Raw genomic sequence first — 20,083 nt, forward strand, 5'->3', positions numbered from 1 at the left:
GAGGAAAATGTAGAGAGGAGGGAGTGAAAGGATGCCAGGTCCGCAGGGAGGCGAGTTTTCCTCCATTTCCGCTCGGCTGCCCGGAGCCCTGTTCTCAATTGGAGTCAGGTGATTGTCGTTGTCTCTGATTGGGAACCGTATTTAGGTAGCCTGAGTTCGCTTTGTATTTTGTGGGTGTTTGTACCGGTCTCCAGATAGGCTGTAATTAGTTTCACGTTTCGTTTGGTATTTCATGTACCGCATTTCTGTTCATTAAAGTCATGAGTAACCTACACGCTGCATTTTGGTCCGACTCATTTCATTCAACAGACGAACGCCGTTACAGAAACACCCACCACTCACAGACCGAGCAGTGTGTATACTGGCAGGAGCTAAAGGAGGACGTTATGGACGGTAGAGGCATGGAGTATACGACGTGGGAAGAAATCGACAGGTGGGCGGCCGACCTAGAGCGAGTGCAGGAGCCCGCCTGGGATTCCCTGCAGCAATGCGAAGAGGGCTATAGACGAATGGAGTCGAAAAGGAAAACACGGCGACGCAGAGCGAAAACCGAAAGTAACCCCCAAATATTTATTGGGGGAAAGCGCAGAGAGAGAGTGGCTGAGTCAGGAGTCAGACCTGAGCCTACTCTCCCTGTTAATTGTGAGGAGCAGCAATATAAGGACTTCTGGTCTTGGGAGATGATATTAGACGGAAAAGGACCCTTGGCGCAGCCGGGAGAATATCGCCGTCCCAAGGAAGAAATAGAAGCGGCTAAAGCGGAGAGGCGCAGGTATGAGGAGGCAGCACGGCGACGCGGTTGGAAGCCGGAAAAGCAGCCCAAAAATATTATTGGGGGGGGGGGCTAGAAGGGAGAATAGTTATGCCAGGTAGGAGACCTGCGCAAACTCCCTGTGCTCACCGTTGGGCTAGAGAGACCGGGCAGGCACCGTGTTACGCTATGGAGCGCACGGTGTTTCCAGTGCGGGTGCAGAGCCAGGTGCGGCACATACCAGCCCTTCATATTGGCCGGGCTAGAGTGGGCATCGAGCCAGGTAAGCTTGGGCAGGCTCGGTGCTCAAGAGCTCCAGTGCGCCTGCACGGTCCGGTCTATCCAGAGCCACCTCTACACACCAGTCCTCCGGTAGCAGCTCCCCGCACCAGGCTTCCTGTGCGTGTCCTCGATCCAGTACCACCAGTTCCAGCACCACGCACCAGGCCTCCAGTACGCCTCGCCTGTTCAGCGCAGCCAGCGCTTTTCTCCTCTCCTGCGCTATCGGAGTCTCCCGCCTGTTTAGCACAGCCAGAGCCTTTCTCCTCTCCTGCGCTGCCGGAGTCTCCTGTCTGCCCAGCGCCGCCAGTCTGCCCAGCGCCGCCGGTGCTCCCAGTCTGCCCAGCGCTGCCCGACAACCAGTCTCTTCCAGCGCTGCCCGACAACCAGTCTCTTCCAGATCTGCCCGACAACCAGTCTCTTCCAGATCTGCCCGACAACCAGTCTCTTCCAGATCTGCCAGCCAGCCAGGATTTACCGGAGCCTACTACCTGCCTGAGCTTCATCTCAGTACTGGGCTTCCTCTCAGTACTGGGCTTCCTCTCAGTACTGGGCTTCCCCTCAGTACCGGGCTTCCCCTCAGTACCGGGCTTCCCCTCAGTACCGGGCTGCCCCTCAGTCCCGGGCTGCCTCTGTCCCGAGTTGCTCCTCAGTTATGTGGGGATCTGGGTGAGGACTATTAGGCCATGGTCGGCGGAGAAGGTGGATTATCCCAGGACGCGAAGGGGAGGAAATAGGACATTTATGGAGTGGGGTCCACGTCCCGAGCCAGAACCGCCACCATGGACAGACGCCCACCCGGACCCTCCCTATGCTCTTGAGGTGCGTCCGGGAGTCCGCACCTTAGGGGGGGGGGGGTTCTGTCATGCCTTGGTCATTGTATTTTGTGTTTTTGTTATATGTTTGGGTAGGCCAGGGTGTGACATGGGTTTATATGTTGTGTTTCGTATTGGGGTTTTATTAGCATTGGGATTTGTATGATTAGGGGTGTGTCTAGTTAGGCTTGGCTGCCTGAGGCAGTTCTCAATTGGAGTCAGGTGATTGTCGTTGTCTCTGATTGGGAACCGTATTTAGGTAGCCTGAGTTCGCTTTGTATTTTGTGGGTGTTTGTACCTGTCTCTGTGTTGTTGTCACCAGATAGGCTGTAATTAGTTTCACGTTTCGTTTGTTGTTTTCGTATTTCAGTTATTTCATGTACCGCATTTCTGTTCATTAAAGTCATGAGTAACCAACACGCTGCATTTCGGTCCGACTCTCTTCATTCAACAGACGAACGCCGTTACACGCCTAAATAGTCTGCAATGCCAAAGAGAGTGTCTGTCTGTACAAGTTGTTATTTACGTCATGAAAATGATCAAATACTGTTATGATTATTTAATAGCAGACAATGATGAAAGATCAGATCAGGTTATGTTCTGTTCGTATGGTTTCATGTTATCCTCAGTATTATAGAGTTGAGTTGAGTACTTCTTGATGAAGAATTAGTACTGTTTGTTTGGCAATGTGATGCAGTTCTCCCAGTATGGCCAAAGGGGATACACACTCTAATTATATAACTTAGACTCTGGACAATGTTTTGAAATATATTATCTACATGAGTAAAAGTCTTGTGGGTTTTAAGTTGAAAGACTTGAATGAAATGAAAGTTGAATGAATAGTTGAATAACAGTCTGAGAATGTTGTTTTACCTAGCATACTCACTATACTGGTCAAATAGCACTAACATATGGTATATTATAGAAGCGTTCTGGACACTGTCGTCTGTATGCTCGTCAACATCTATATTCCCTTCAGGGTAGGATCAATTCCATGTCATTTCCAGTCAATTCAGGAAGTACAACGATTCCAATTCTAATTCTCTTCCAATACTTTTCAATGAGGAACAATTGGAATTGGAATTTGCTTTACTTTCTGAATTGACTAGAATTTAAATGGAATTGACACCAACCCTGATTCCCTCTATTCAATATAATATGCAGGGGTCCAATACATGTCATGGAAAACTGACATTGCTGTAGTGGTTGGAAACGCCTCTCTGTGCTCTTGTTTTGAGAGACAGACATCCTGTGGAATAATAGAGAGCATGGCTAGAAATGTGCCATGTGGGAGATGACAGGAAGTGGGCCCCTTCCACTGCTGGACAAATAGGATTTAATCTCTCTTGCCAATTAGTCACCAGTTCAATGCCAGATCAGATTATATCCACCAAAGTTATTTAATATCATTGTCATCGACTAGGCATGAGTTTTAATTCTAACAAGGTATAAATGTTAGTACTTTTGAATAGCGCATGCATGACATGGCCAGTCTCTTTGAGATAGAAATGTAATTACATGCTAGCTATATGTTTACAGTCCATGTTCTGAAATGTTGTCTTTGCACTGTCAAATGCAAGTACCACACATGAAGTACATCTATTTTATGTTCTATTTAATAGTCTATTTTATTCTATTTCAAATCAAATCAAATTGCATTTGTCGCATACACATATTGTTAACGCAGGTGCAGCAAAATGCTTATGTTTCTAGCTCCAACAGTGCAGTAATACCGAACAATACAAAACAATACACACATCCAAAAAAGAAAAGGAAAGAAATGAAGAAATATCAGAATGTTGTATTTCATGTTCTATCTGTGTACAGACCCAGCCTCCAGCACGGACATTCTATGCCACATGATGCCCTTCTACAGTTATGATGTTCCCCACACGTGTGGTCCCGACCCCAAGATCTGCTGCCAGTTTGACTTCAAAAGACTTCCTGGTGGGCGGGTCAGCTGTCCCTGGAGGGTCCCCCCTCAGCCAATCACGGATGGAAACGTACAACAGAGGTGACCAATTACATAGAAATGGATTGAGAATGATATACTGTATTATTATAATAATAATAATAATCTATAACCACTGGACTTGGCTGTGAAATACAAAATTCAAATGACAAAATCTTTATTGTCCCATTGGATTTACTTGAGGCAGGAAATTGTCTTTGGCTTGAGGCTCACAGTAAAAAATAAAATACAAAACTGGTTTATTTAGACAGACAGTCTCCCTGGTACATGTTGAACATTTTTTACAAACACTGGTTTATGTCAAACACTGTTTTATGCTGTAGACAGACAGTCCATTCTCATTCTCTCCATGTTGATGTGTTATGGTGATAGACAAGGATCAAACACTGTTTTATGTGCTAGACAGACAGTCCACATTCTCTCCATGTTGATGGTGTTATGGTGTCTCCATGTTGATGGTGTTATGGTGTCCTCAGTGTGAGGGTGTTATAGACAAGGATCAAACACTGTTTTATGTGCTAGACAGACAGTCCACATTCTCTCCATGTTGATGGTGTTATGGTGTCTCCATGTTGATGGTGTTATGGTGTCTCCATGTTGATGGTGTTATGGTGTCTCCATGTTGATGGTGTTATGGTGTCTCCATGTTGATGGTGTTATGGTGTCTCCATGTTGATGGTGTTATGGTGTCCTCAGTGTGAGGGTGTTATAGACAAGGATCAAACACTGTTTTATGTGCTAGACAGACAGTCCACATTCTCTCCATGTTGATGGTGTTATGGTGTCTCCATGTTGATGGTGTTATGGTGTCCTCAGTGTGAGGGTGTTATAGACAAGGATCAAACACGTTGTGTGAACAAGATAAGACATTGACGCCACTGTAGGATAATCTGTTGTGCTAATAGGAATTTCAGATGGCGTCTGTTTTTCTAACAGAAGGCTCTGATGATAAGTGGACTTTCTGATTCAGTAGCAAATCCAAGAGGAACTTGTTTGCACCCAGTGTTCCCTTGGTGTCTGATTGCACAACATGGCCCTAACAGATAGCGGCAGATGGACAAGGGTTGGACTAGAGAATAGGCATTGAAAGTCTAAAAAGTAATATATGGAAATACACAAGCAACTCCTTTCCACACACACACACACACACACACACACACACACACACACACACACACACACACACACACACACACACACACACACACACACACACACACACACACACACACACACACACACACACACACACACACACACACACACACACACACACACACACACACACACACACACACACACACACACACACACACACACACACACACACACACACACACACACACACACATACACACACACACACACACACACACACACTCATTTTTGTTGACAATTACAGCTTAATTTGTCATGAAAAATTGTGACTCCGTTGTAGTAGTCAACTCTTTTTCCCCAAATCCCAAGGGTTCAGATGCTGCTGGACCAGTACAGGAAGAAGTCCAAGCTGTTCCGAACCAATGTGGTGATGGTCCCCCTGGGGGACGACTTCCGCTATGCAGAGGCCTTGGAGTGGGACCAGCAGTTCCAGAACTACCAGAAGCTCTTTGACTACATGAACTCTCATCCAGAACTACACGTCAAGGTCTGACTTGTGACTTGGGTGTAAGGTTTTGATGCAGCGCATAATTGGAATGACTGATGCCCGATAGTGTAATGGTGTGTTTCGTTGGCTCCCTAATTCCTGCCCTTCTTGATTTTTTTGTGTGTCCAGCTATTGCAATGGAACACTGCTCTCAATAAAGCAGAAAAGTAAACTACCCTGTAGCATTGATCGATCTATTTTCAGTTTGCCTCTCAGGTACTCTATCATAAACCTGCTTTATATTCCAACTGAAGTATTCTGTTCTAGGCTCAGTTCGGCACCATCACGGATTACTTCAACGCTCTTCGTAAATCGGCCATAAACCCCGGTCACGTTAGTGCCTCTTTACCAGTGGTCAGCGGCGACTTCTTTACCTACGCAGACCGAGATGACCATTACTGGAGCGGCTACTTCACCTCCCGACCCTTCTACAAACGCCTAGACCGCGTGCTGGAGTCACACCTCAGGTAGAAGCACATGCAGTTCCTTTTCTGCAACTTATTTGTCCTTGTTTATTTCTTATTTCTCATTTTCCTATTTGCAACTTATTTTTACATTTCAGTAATCATCCAACACAGATGACATTTCTTTTGTTACAATGAGTACAGTTTCAACATAGAAAAGTGAATCACCTTCAGCACCGGATTGCATGTCTGGTTAAGGTTGCAGGGTACACGAGGGAATTCCAATTCAGCTGTCAATTGGCCAAACAATAGACCAGGCAATATAGATTATTTATTTATCTAGACTAGAGTTGTTGCTGGGAAACAGCCAAACCACAAGGATTGGTCTATCTAGAACTAAAGTATGCTAATATATATGTTTATATGCCATATATACAGTTGAAGTCAGAAGTTTACATACACCTTAGCCAAAGACCCATGAGCTGAAAGAAATAAAATAAAAGCTGAAATAAGTCATTCTCTCTACTATTATTCTGACATTTCACATTCTAGAAATAAAGTGGTGATCCTAACTGACCTAAAACAGGGAATTTTTACTGTCTTTGGCTAAGGTGTATGTAAACTTCCGACTTCAACTGTATATATGGCATATAAACATATATATTAGCATACTTTAGTTCTAGATAGACCAAGCCTTGTGGTTTGGCTGTTTCCCAGCAACAACTCTAGTCTAGATAAATAAATCATCTATGTTGCTTGGCCTATTGTTTGGCCAATTGACAGCTGAATTGGAATTCCCTCGTAGGGAAAGGTGTCCCTCCGCTGACCACTGGTAAAGAGGCACTAGCGTGACCGGGGTCTACGGCCGATTTACGAAGAGCATTGAAGTATATTACACTTTTTTTGGTTACTACATGATTCCATATGTATTATTTCATAGTTGTGATGCCTTCACTATTATTCTACAATGTAGAACATAGTAAAAATAAAGAAAAACTTTTGAACGAGTAAGTGTTCTAAAACTTTTGACCGGTAGTGTATGTTGTTTAAGATAAGGGAGGACACTTTTTTTATGAGCATTGCCTTATTTCTGTTACCGCATATTGGATGGTCCAGGCTGTATCACGTCCGGCCATGATTGGAAGTCCCATAGGGCGGCGCACATTTGGTTCAGCATCGCCCGGGTTTGGCCGGGGTAGGACGTCATTGTAAATAAGAATTTGTTCTTAACTGACTTTCCTAGTTAAATAAAGATTACATTTAAAAAAACATTTGAAAAAAATATAATGACTGTCACTCATATTCCATTCACCAAGCTCAATGTAACGTTGATATGTTTAGCGTACCTCATGATACTCATGAATTTGCTCCAACCTAGCTTACGAATGACAGTACATACACTACATGGCCAAAAGTATGTGGACACTTGCTTGTCAAACATCTCATTAGAAGGTAAGGGGAATTAATACGGGAGTTGGTCCCTCCTTTAGTGCTATAACAACCTCCATTCTTCTGGGAAGGTTTTCCACTAGAGCAGGTATTCCCAAACTGGGGGTACGCACAATGCCGTCGGGATACACCAAATAAAAATGTGATTCACATTTTTTATTTTTTTTATTTGTAATCTTCACATTTTCAAACAGTCCATTGATATTTTCCAACGCAGTTATACATTTGGGTGAGTTTTTTTCTCTCACCTGAGTAGCCTCGTTTCACTGCCAAAAATTAAATTGAACCATCTAGTGTTCAACGAAATAACAACATTATGTCAAATACAGGTAGCCTCGTCAAATAATTCATATCCAACTGTTACTCTCTCACGGGAATTCCACTAACGGTCCGTATGTAGCCAAACGTAGCTGCTGTGCATTCCACTTGCTCTAAAATTGATAAATGGTTCAAAAAATGTAAGGCCCGTGTCCAAACTGTGTCAGTAGTACGTCTACTACCAGCAGTATGACACCTGCACCTGTCGACGACACAAGTTGTTCTGCTTCCACGAGCACATCCCATGCTAGCATCAGTAATTTTACATTTGTCTTTAACGCAGCTAGCATAGACAGTGACAGTTGTGAATCTGATGCAGCCGAAGAGCTACTGCCCCCTTACCTGGGAATGCACTGAACAACAGACAGGGACGTTGGACCATCGAAGAGGCGCAAATAAGATGAGAACTACATTGATTTGTCATTCACTTATAATGGGAGTAGTGCCTTTCCTCAGCCACAGTGTGTTATATGTGCAAAAGCACAACTCAACGAAACCTTCACTTTTGCGTAGACATTTAGAAACAAAACATGCCAATTTGAAAAATAAGCCACAGGAGTTTTTTGAGCGAGAATTAAGACGACTTTTGAGTAGTAAGACATGCATGAAAGCAACAGATACCATTAATAAGAAGGGGCTAGAAGCGTCTTACATGATGAGCTACCGAGTGGCTAGGACAGGCAAGCATCATACTATTGTGGAGGACTTAAGTCTTCCTGCTACCGCGGATATGGCTGGGACAATGTTGCGAGAAAAGGCCCAAAAAACAATACAGACAATGCCTTCATCAAACAACACTGTTTCAGCCTCCCAAGTGACCCAGTTGTCTAAGCCACTGCATCGCAGTGCTAGCTGTGCCACTAGAGATTCTGAGTTCATGTCCAGGCTCTGTCGCAGCCGACTGCGACCGGGAAACCCATGGGGCGTTGCGCAATTGACCCAGCGTCGTCCAGGTTAGGGGAGGGTTTGGCCGGCAGGGATGTCCTTGTCCCATCGCACACAAGCAACTTCTGTGGCAGGCCGGGGGCACGCTGACATGGTCACCAGGTGTACAGTGTTTCCTCTGACACATTGGTGCGGCTGGCTTCCGGGTTAATTGGGCATTGTGTGGCTTGGTTAGGTTGTGTTTCAGAGGACACACGGCTCTCGACCTTCGCCTCTCCTGAGTCTGTACGGGAGTTGCAATGATGAGACACGACTGTAACTATCAATTGGATACCATGAAAATGGGGTTTTAAAAAAATCACTGTTTCACTTCGTGTCAGTGCCAAGAGATGATTTGAAACAAGTACTGTTTCGTATACAAGCCAGTGAATTATATGCGTTACAGCTGGATGAGTCAACAGAAGTGGCGGGCCTGGCACAGCTCCTGGTATATGCCCGTTACGTTTATGGGTTAATTAAGAAAGACCTCCTCTTCTGCAAACCACTGAAAAAACAACATGAGAAGATATTTTTAAAGTACTGGACAGCTTTGAGACAGCACCACTTGAGTACACTGCAGCATCCACCAGGAGGCTCTTGCTGCCAAATCAAATCAAATTTATTTATATAGCCCTTCGTACATCAGCTGATATCTCAAAGTGCTGTACAGAAACCCAGCCTAAAACCCCAAACAGCAAGCAATGCAGGTGTAGAAGCACAGTGGCTAGGAAAAACTCCCTAGAAAGGCCAAAACCTAGGATGAAACCTAGAGAGGAACCAGGCTATGTGGGATGGCCAGTCCTCTTCTGGCTGTGCTGGGTAGAGATTATAACAGAACATGGCCAAGATGCCCAAATGTTCATAAATGACCAGCATGGTCAAATAATAATAAGGCAGAACAGTTGAAACTGGAGCAGCAGCACGGCCAGGTGGACTGGGGACAGCAAGGAGTCATCATGTCAGGTAGTCCTGAGGCATGGTCCTAGGGCTCAGGTCCTCCGAGAGAGAGAAAGAAAGAGAGAATTAGAGAGAGCACACTTAAATTCACACAGGACACCGAATAGTACAGGAGAAGTACTACAGGAGAAGTACTCCAGATATAACAAACTGACCCTAGCCCCCCGACACATAGACTACTGCAGTATACATACTGGAGGCTGAGACAGGAGGGGTCAGGAGACACTGTGGCCCCATCCGAGGACACCCCCGGACAGGGTCAAACAGGAAGGATATAACCCCACCCACTTTGCCAAAGCACAGCCCCCACACCACTAGAGGGATATCTTCAACCACCAACTTACCATCCTGAGACAGGGCCGAGTATAGCCCACAAAGATCTCCGCCACGGCACAACCCAAGGGGGGGCGCCAACCCAGACAGGAAGATCACAACAGTGACTCAAGCCACTCAAGTGACACACCCCTCCTAGGGACGGTATGAAAGAGCCCCAGTAAGCCAGTGACTCAGCCCCTGTAATAGGGTTAGAGGCAGAGAATCCCAGTGGAAAGAGGGGAACCGGCCAGGCAGAGACAGCAAGGGCGGTTCGTTGCTCCAGATCCTTTCCGTTCACCTTCCCATTCCTGGGCCAGACTACACTCAATCATCTCTGAAGAGATGAGTCTTCAGTAAAGACTTAAAGGTTGAGACCTAGTTTGCGTCTCTGACATGGGTAGGCAGACCGTTCCATAAAAATGGAGCTCTATAGGACAAAGCCCTGCCTCCAGCTGTTTGCTTAGAAATTCTAGGGACAATTAGGAGGCCTGCGTCTTGTGACCGTAGCGTACGTGTAGGTATGTTCGGCAGGACCAAATCAGAGAGATGGGTAGGAGCAAGCCCATGTAATGCTTTGTAGGTTAGCAGTAACACCTTGAAATCAGCCCTTGCCTTGACAGGAAGCCAGTGTAGGGAGGCTAGCACTGGAGTAATATGATCAATTTTTTTGGTTCTAATCAGGATTCTAGCAGCCGTATTTAGCACTAACTGAAGTTTATTTAGTGCTTTATCCGGGTAGCCGGAAAGTAGAGCATTGCAGTAGTCTAACCTAGAAGCCAAGAGAATGCCTGACAGGTCGAAAAGACGTGTTGGACACAAGCGTGAAAATGGTTAACTTTGTTAAAGCAAGGCCCCTGAACTCTCATGTATTTTATGCACTATGCAATGATATGGGCAGCGACCATGTAACGCTTTTACAACATACAGAAGTGCGCTGGTTATCAAGGGGCAAAGTATTGCGTCTTTTTTTAAAATTGAGAGACGAGCTTAAAGTTTTCTTTACTGACCATCATTTTCACTTGTCTGACTGTTTGCATGATGATGAGTTTCTCACACAACTGGCCTATCTGGGTGATGTTTTTCTCACCTGAATGATCTGAATCTAGGATTACAGGGACTTTCCGCAACGATATTCAATGTGCGGGACAAAATTGAGGCTATGATTAAGAAGTTGGAGCTCTTCTCTGTCTACATTATTAAGGACAACACACAGGTCTTTCCATCATTGTATGATTTTTTGTGTGCAAATGAACTCAAGTTTACGAACAATGTCAAATGTGATATAGCGAAGCACTTGAGTGAGTTGGGTGCGCAATTACGCAGGTACTTTCCCGAAACGGATGACACAAACAACTGGATTCGTTATCCCTTTCATGCCCTGCCTCCAGTCCACTTAACAAGAGAGCCTCATCAAAATTGCAACAAGCGGTTCTGTGAAAATGGAATTTAATCAGAAGCCACTGCCAGATTTCTGGATTTGTCTGTGCTCAGAGTATTCTGCCTTGGCAAATCACGGTGTTAAGACACTAATGCCCTTTGCAACCACGTACCTATGTGAGAGTGGCTTCTCGGCCCTCGCTAGTATGAAAACTAAATACAGACCGTGTGTGGAAAATGATTTAAGACTGAGACTCTCGCCAATACAACCCAACATTGTAGAGTTATGTGCATCCTGTCAAGCACATCCTTCTCATTAATTCACCATTTTTAAAGTTATATTTGTAAGATGGCTGAATAAAGAGCAAAATTATTGATAATTATTATATTATTATCTGTGCCCTGTCCTATAAGTGCTCTTTGTCACTTCCCACGAGCTGGGTTTTGACAAAAACTCACACTCATTCTTATGTTTAATAAATGTTTTGTATAGTGTGTGTGTGGCAGGCTTACATTGATGGCAAAAAACAACATTTGACAGTGCGCTGACCCTGGTACTAGAGGGGTATGCAGCTGGACGTTGAATGTTTGAAAGGTTACGGGACCATAACAAGTTTGGGAACCACTGCGCTAGAGCATTAGTGAGATTGGGCACTGATGTTAGCTGACTAGGCCTGGCTCTCAGTTGGCGTTCAAACTCATTCAATGGTGTTCGATGGGGTTGAGGTCAGGGCTCTGTGCAGGCCGGTCAAGTTCTTCCATACCCGATCTTGACAAACATTTTCTGTATTGACCTCAATTTGTGCAGGGGGCATTGCCATGCTGAAACAGGACAGAGCCTTCTCCAAACTGTTGCCACAAAGTTGAAAGCACAGAATTGTCTAGAATATCATTGTATGCTGTAGCGTCTAGCCGGAACCATGAAAAACAGCCCCAGACCATTTTTCGTTCTCCACCAAACTTTACAGTTGGCACAATGCATTTGGGCAGGTAGCTTCAGCACTTGTCGGTCCCATTCTGTGAGCTTGTGTGGCCTACTACTTCACGGCTGAGCCGTTGTTGCTCCTAGACATTTTCACTTCACAATAACAGCAATAACACAATAACATCCTATGACGGTGCCACGTTTAAAGTCACTGAGCTCTTCAGTACGGGCCATTCTACTGCCAATGTTTGTCAATGAAGATTACATAGCTGTGTGCTTGATTTTATACACCTGTCAGCAATGGATGTAACTGAAATAGCCGAATTCACTAATTTGAACGGGGGTCCTACATACTTTTGGCCATATAGTGTAGGTGCACAGGTCGAGAGAAATGTGACAAGACATTGACACAATCAATACTGTCTTGCACAATCTTACCTGCATCTAACAGTTGCAAACAAGAGTTTCTTTTGGACAAATTCAAGTATGTTTATCCCCGTTTTGTTCCATTTCGTTCCATTTAAGATTTTTTTTAAACAACAGAATCAACGGAATGAATACACCCCTGATCATACGCAGACAGTTCATAGCAGCCACATTCAAACAGCATGATCCTTTTGATCGTTCGATAATTCCTTCTCGCATCTACGCGTTCTCCTCCTCTCACCTTTTCCTTTCGCTTGTGGACTTCAGTGCACAACACATCAGTTGTCTGTAACCAGGCGAAAAAACCTTTCAAGGCCAAATCTTCATATCATAAACACTAACCGCTACACAAAGCCTACATCATGGTAACCATATTAGTTAACGTCAAGTCAACATAGCTACCCGAACTAAAGTGTTCGTAACCCCACTACAATCATGCAGTACAGTGTACTGTTAGCAAGCAGTTTAGCAGTTTCACCAGCGGGCCCTGGTGGCAATAAATTCATTAAACCAAGAGCTTACCTTGACTTGGAATAGTTCCAGTGTTGGATAGCCATAGCCAGCTAGGTAACATTACATCTCTCTCTGTTGGAGTAGGCTAAACTCTCTAGCTGCATTTGCTAGGTAAATAAGTGAAAGTGAAAAAAATACGAAATATAGCTAGCTCTCTCTCTCTCTCATGCGTGCTTCTCCTTAATTTTTGAATAAAATCATTAGTTCAAAACTGTTCGGCTATTGTCTTTCTCTCTCTTTGAGTCAACTACTCACCCCATTTTATGCGCTGCAGTGATAGCTAGCTGTAGCTTATGCTTTCAGTACTAGATTCATTCTCTGATCCTTTGATTGGGTGGACAACATGTCAGTTCATGCTGCAAGAGCTCTGATAGGCCTGGAGAACGTCCTCCGGAAGTTGTCATAATTACTGTTTAAGTCTATGGAAGGGAGTGAGATCCACGAGCCTCCAAGGTTTTGTATTGAAGTCATAAAATAAAATAGATCAGATATACAGTGTTGCCCATTATCAGCAACCATCACTCCTGTGTTCCAATGGCACGTTGTGTTAGCTAATCTAAGTTTATAATTTTAAAAGGCTAATTGATCATTAGAAAACCCTTTTGCAATTATGTTAGCACAGCTGAAAACTGTTCTGATTAAAGAATTAATAAAACTGGCCTTCTTTAGACAAGTTGAGTATCTGGAGCGTCAGCATTTGTGGGTTCAATAACAGGCTCAAAATGTCCAGAAACAAAGAACTTTCTTCTGAAACTCGTCAGTCTATTCTTGTTCTGAGAAATTAAGGCTATTCCATGCGACAAATTGCCAGGAAACTGAAGATCTCATATAACGCTGTGTACTACTCCCTTCACAGAACAGCGCAAATTGGCCTGACCAGAATAGAAAGTGGGAGGCTCCGGTGCACAACTGAGCAAGAGGACAAGTACACTAGAGTGTCTAGTTTTAGAAACAGACGCCTCACAATTCCTCAACAGGCAGTTTCATTAAATAGTACCCGCAAAATACCCATCTCAACGTCAACAGTGAAGAAGTGACTCCAGGATGCTGGCCTTCTAGCCAGAGTTCCTCTGTCCAGTGTCTGTGTTCTTTTGCTCATCTTCATCTTTTCTTTTTATTGGCCAATCTGAGATATGGCTTTTTCTTTGCAACTCTGCAGCAATGCTCCCCATCCTACCTGACAGTGCTTGAGAGGATCTGTATAGAAGAATGGGAGAAACTCCCCAAATATAGGTGTGCCAAGCTTGTGGCGTCATACCCAAGAAGACTTGAGGCTGTAATCACTGCCAAAGGTGCTTCAACCAAGTACCGAGTAAAGAGTCTGAATACTTATGTAAATGTCATGAATCAGTGTAGATGAAGAAGAGGAGACAGGTTAAAGAAGGATGTTTAAGCCTTGAGACAATTTAGACATGGATTGTGTGTGTGCCATTTAGAGGGTGAATGAGCAAGACAAAATATTTAAGTGCCTTTGAATGGTGTATGGTAGTAGGTGCCAGGCACACCGGTTTGTGTGCGTCAAGAACTGCAACGCTGCTGGGTTTTTCACAGTTTCCTGTGTCTATCAAGAGTGATCCAGCCAACTTGACACAACTATGTGAAGCAATGGAGCTAACATGGAAAATGGGCCATCATCCATGTGGAACGCTTTCCACATTTTTTTGGTGTTACGGCCTGAATTTAAAATTGATTACATTTTGATGCTGTGTCACTGATCTCGACATACCCCACGATGTCAAAGTGGAATAATGTTTTTAAAATATATATTTTTTGTAATTAATTAAACATGAAAAGCTGAAATGTCTCGAGTCAATAAGTATTCAATCCCTTTTTTATGGCAATTCCAACACAACACATCACTGAGTAACACTCTTCATATTATCAAGCATGTTGATGGCTGCATCATGTTATGAGTATGCTTGTCATCAGCAAGGACTATGGAGTTTTTTTAGGATGAAAAGAAAAAGGAATAGAGCTAAGCACAGGCACTGGGAGACAAATTCACCTTTAAGTAGGACAATAACCTAAAACACAAGGCCAAATATACACTTGAGTTACTTACCAAGAACACATGGATTGTTCTTGAGTAGCCTAGTTACCGTTTTGACTTAAAATCGGCTTGAAAATCTATAGCAAGACTTGAAAATGGCTGTCTAGCAATGACCAACAACCAACTTGACTGAGGTTGAATATTTTTTTCATAATAATGTGCAAATATTGTACAATATAGGTTTGCAAAACTCTTAGAGACTTACCCAGAAAGACTCACAGCTGTAATTGCCGATAAAGGTGATTCTAACATGTATTGACTCAGGGGGATGAATACTTATCTAATAAAAATATATTAGTGTTTTATTTTCCTTTAATAAAAAAAAGTGACATTTTTCTTCCAATATGACATTACACAGGATTGTATAGATTGTTGTATTTAAAAAAAAATGAAATCCATTATAAATCCCACTTTGTAACAACAAAATGTGGGAAAAGTAATGGGTTGTGATTACTTTCTGAAAGCACTGTATATGCTAATGAGTGAATTAAACAAATGCAAATGTAAATTAACAATTGCTTTAATTGCTTAATTTTTTGTGTGTAGAAGAACAAGCTGTAGGATGAAAAATAGCTGCGTTTTGGCACGGGTACAGCCGACTCTCCCTAGCTAACGCTACCTAGCTAACACTATCTTACAAATCGATACTTGGAGTCAAAGTATCGATAAAATATAGTCCAAAATAATGTTGCGATATGTAACTAACATTTTTTCCCCCCAATACTACTGTCACCTTGCCGGAGGGGGTTAAACCCCCAGCAGGTGCAACCAAGCCAGACAGGTTGAAGGGTAGGAGGCAGACCAAGCAGTCTCTGGCCCTGCAGGTTGGGGGTTGTGCATGGGGCTAACTCCCCCACCACATAAACAATAACTTGCTACAGAAACCTTTACTAAAGAAAGAAACAGACTGGATCAAAGGCAATGACCCAGGGGAGATCTTCTCTCTCCCGTGACTGAAGGATAAAGGCCAGTGCTAACTTAAAAGGCATTAAAGTCAAGTCTGTCTGGTCAGTGTTTGAGGTTATTAGATGGTGGACCATTGGCTTTTATTTCTTTCTTCATCAACTGTCTAAAACACTTTGGAGTGAGCAGACCAAACTTGAATATTTTATTGGATCGATACTTCAACATTCATCAATACGCAGGAGTAGTTGATGAGAAACATTTCATAAACAATGTAAATGAAAGTTTTTAACAATCCTATTATTTAATCAAGCCTTTCTAATCAGGCCCAGTTGGAGATGTGGTTATTATTCAAGGTTAATTTATGGTCTATCTCAGTTGCTTCAAATGTAAAAATAACAATTATCTGTTTAATGCACAGTGGATTAGTTTCATCATGTCTTTGATTGGGTTACAGTATTCTTTATTTGGATCCCCGTGAACTGACACCGTGGCAACCACTAGTCTTCCTGGTATCTTCTAGTCAAGTGTTTCTTCTACAACTAAAAGTACCAGGTACCCAAACTTCTGGCCAAAGTTTTGCTACTCTCTACTGATACGGGGTAAAGACCCTCAGTCACTGTGTTTACACCTGTATTCTCAGCAGGTATTGATGAGGAGATGACTGTGGATAAGAGGTCTGTCTGTCTGTCTGTCTGTCTGTCTGTCTGTCTGTCTGTCTGTCTGTCTGTCTGTCTGTCTGTCTGTCTGTCTGTCTGTCTGTCTGTCTGTCTGTCTGTCTGTCTGTCTGTCTGTCTGCCTGCCTGTCTGTCTGCCTGCCTGCCTGCCTGTCTGCCTCTGTCTGCCTGTCTGTCTGCCTTCCTGCCTGCCTGCCTGCCTGCCTGCCTGTCTGTCTGTCTGTCTGTCTGTCTGTCTGTCTGTCTGTCTGTCTGTCTGTCTGTCTGTCTGTCTGTCTGTCTGTCTGTCTGTCTGTCTGTCTGTCTGTCTGTCTGTCTGTCTGTCTGTCTGTCTGTCTGTCTGTCTGTCTGTCTGTCTGTCTGTCTGCCTGCCTGCCTGCCTGCCTGCCTGCCTGTCTGTCTGTCTGTCTGTCTGTCTGTCTGTCTGTCTGTCTGCGTGCGTGTGTGTGCACCATTGTGTTTGATCAGACTCAGTAGTAGAGCAGTAATGAGTGTCTCCTCTCCTGCCCCAGGTCCCACTGTCTACAAAGTCTTAACCAGCAGCACAGGCAGGGTTCTGGGGCCTCAACACTGGGGTCTCTCCCTCTCCACCACAGACTGTCTATCTCCCTGTGAGCCCCCACAGACAAAGCCCTCATTACAGACCAACCTCCAGACCCCCCACATACACATAGCATCTCACACACCATTGCCCAGAGCAGAGAAATACCAAGTGAGAAAAGTTTCAGCAGAGAAAGAGTTTAAGTCCATTTGAACTTTGAATCTGTTCTGTCCTGCTGAGGTCTCAAGATTGTCTAAGCGTCTATTGTTATGCTTGAACTTCATAACAGAAAGGAGTTTATGTTAGATTCAGTATACCAACAGATACTGTATGGATGGATTCGTGCATTGTCTTCAAACACATGACTGTATTTGCATTTGATGGTGTCTAAATATAGGAAGGGAAATGGGTAATCACAACAAAGTCGTTAAATTAGTCTTAGTACTCAACCGGTGACGGCTTTCAAGCTGCAAACAAGACTGTGCACAGTATGTGTATAGATGTAGGTCTGCCTGCTCTCCTCCTCAATTCTCTTAAAGAGTTGTTCCCTTCAAAGTCATTGTCTTGTTCTGTAAATATGTCTTTCTCTGTGAAAGGAGGCAGCACTATTGGCTTTGTACATGGTATGTGTGGGTCAGTCGCCTCAGTCTATTGTTTTATGTGACAAGCTCTCAAGATGCAGTCAGTGCATTGAAATCCTAGGGCTCCCCAGTCCTGTTCTTGTTCAAAGACTTAGAGATAGGTACATGATTGTCTTTAGATTGATCAAATATTTTGGTTTTCGCGTTACAACATGATTTTCTTAGAGATCTACCACAAACAAGAGGTGTTGCTCTGCCATTGTCAATCTAGAACAATCTAGATGGACACAGTTAGACACATAGGACATAGTACGGTGATCAAGATGCACAATCAAATATCGAGAGAAAAAGCAGTAAACAAGTTACACAGCAGTAAAAAACTGGCCTATGACTTTGAGTGCTTACATTGATTCTCTCAGTTCCATCCCTCAGCTCTATAAACAAGTGGCAGGGCTTCCACTGGGCTGAAACAATCTCAGAATTATAAATTGTAACACTAGTTGTCTCTGATTCCCTGATAGCAACTAACAGTTAGTTTCACAAGGCTGGAGCAGTTTAAGAAAAGCCTCATCTGCCAGCTGTTTTCCTTGATACTTTAGGGATAATGAGAAAATCTCTTATTTTGTGAGACGAGCAGCTCATTTTTCATTGCTGTAGCTCGGGGGTTAAATGGGTTCAATAACACAAGCTGAGACTCTGATTGCAAACAAATACTGGAGATTTCCAACTGTAGTCAATTTGGAGTACTTGACTTATCTCTTGGTCTGTGATGAACCCCTATATCAACAACTATTTGTCAATTAGTGAACATGGGTCGTGTTCAGGACTGCACAATGTTGTGCAACAGTGTTTTATTTTTTATTATTGGTCAAATTCAGATTCAAATGACATGGCATCTCACCGTTTAAAACATTTCAGACACAACCCATGTCTGTCTTTGTCTTGGTGCCATGGAAAGGAAAACTCACGTGAAGAAAATAACTATTCCCTTTGTCTGTCCTTCAGGGCAGCTGAGATCCTTTACTCCCTGACCCTGGCTAATATTCAGAGGTTTGGGAAGCTGAATGATTTCCCAGCTGTGGAGAACAACAGACTGCTCACTGAAGCCAGGAGGAACCTGGGCCTGTTCCAGCATCATGACGCCATCACAGGCACCGGCAAGGACATGGTAGTGATCGACTACGGTACCAGGTGTCACTCTGGTTTATGACTTTTATTTGTTTTCATCGTCTTATTTGATTGGGAGAGATGCAGTGTAGACATGGACACACTGATTAATCACGAGTTAATGAGATTGCACTGACATGGTTTAGTGATTATACTGTATTCAGCGTTGGGACGTAGACATTGATTGAATGAAAGTGAAACACTATTTGACTCGGAGCTTTGACTGCTTTCCTCTGGGCATTTACTAAAAACAATTCTCTCTTCTCAGGTTGTTTCATTCCATTTTGAATTTGAACCAAGTGATTGTCAACTCCGCTCACTGGCTGGTGTTAAAGGACAAAAGTGCATACAGTCACCATCCGTCAAAAGCCTTTCTTCAAATGGTGAGTAAAAATAGCATTGGTGTTTTAATTTCGGTGTTGAAACAAGGGTGTTGGTTGTGCATAGCAACATTTTCAGATTAGTAGAGTGATTGTCAAAGGGTTGATGGTGGTGGTACAGGGAGTGAAGTGCATTGCAGTAACTACCTTTTGAAGTGTTTATTTACCATACTCTACCTTCGACAAAATCACTCAAGCAGGCACAACATCAGGATTTTAATATGCAAATTGCCCCGGCAGGAAGTCAACATCAATTTTCAGATAAATGTAACCTCTTCCACTTCTTTGTTTTGCTACAGCATCTGAAAATATGCTTTATATGAATCTCACTCACCCCAACCTAATGAAATTTGTATTGGGAAGTGAATGAGCCTTAGACGCTTAAATAGCTTCTCAATTCCCAAAAGCGGCAGCCAATACCACAACAACAAAATTAAATACATTTTTCAAATGTGTCTCAAAGAATTGAAAATAGTCTGTGGACTGTGTGTTGGTGTAGCTACACCAGATGTGTTATCAACTCAATCTCATGCAAATTTCTCTCAGGATGACATCCAGCCTTCTCAAGATGCCCTGCCTCAAAAAAATGTTCTGAAAATCAGTTCACAGCCTAGGTATGTCGCTGTAAAAATATTACTCCCTTTTCCCTTCACAACATTCTGACTGATATTATGGCCCCTTATGACCCCACATTCCAAATATGTCTTAGAAAAG

General features: G+C 43.5%; 1 protein-coding gene across 1 annotated transcript in view; it reads left to right on the forward strand.

The window, feature by feature from the left end:
• Positions 1–20,083, forward strand: part of LOC124000099 (alpha-mannosidase 2-like) — a 56,329-nt gene that overhangs the window by 18,021 nt on the left and 18,225 nt on the right. The window contains exons 7-12 of the mRNA XM_046306228.1: positions 3,673–3,859; positions 5,285–5,462; positions 5,730–5,929; positions 18,828–19,013; positions 19,258–19,372; positions 19,916–19,983. Coding sequence (XP_046162184.1) covers positions 3,673–3,859; positions 5,285–5,462; positions 5,730–5,929; positions 18,828–19,013; positions 19,258–19,372; positions 19,916–19,983 — 934 coding nt within the window. The remainder of the gene's footprint in view (positions 1–3,672; positions 3,860–5,284; positions 5,463–5,729; positions 5,930–18,827; positions 19,014–19,257; positions 19,373–19,915; positions 19,984–20,083) is intronic.

Source organism: Oncorhynchus gorbuscha, linkage group LG16 (genome assembly GCF_021184085.1).
Source record: "Oncorhynchus gorbuscha isolate QuinsamMale2020 ecotype Even-year linkage group LG16, OgorEven_v1.0, whole genome shotgun sequence".
NCBI classification, from domain to species: domain Eukaryota; kingdom Metazoa; phylum Chordata; class Actinopteri; order Salmoniformes; family Salmonidae; genus Oncorhynchus; species Oncorhynchus gorbuscha.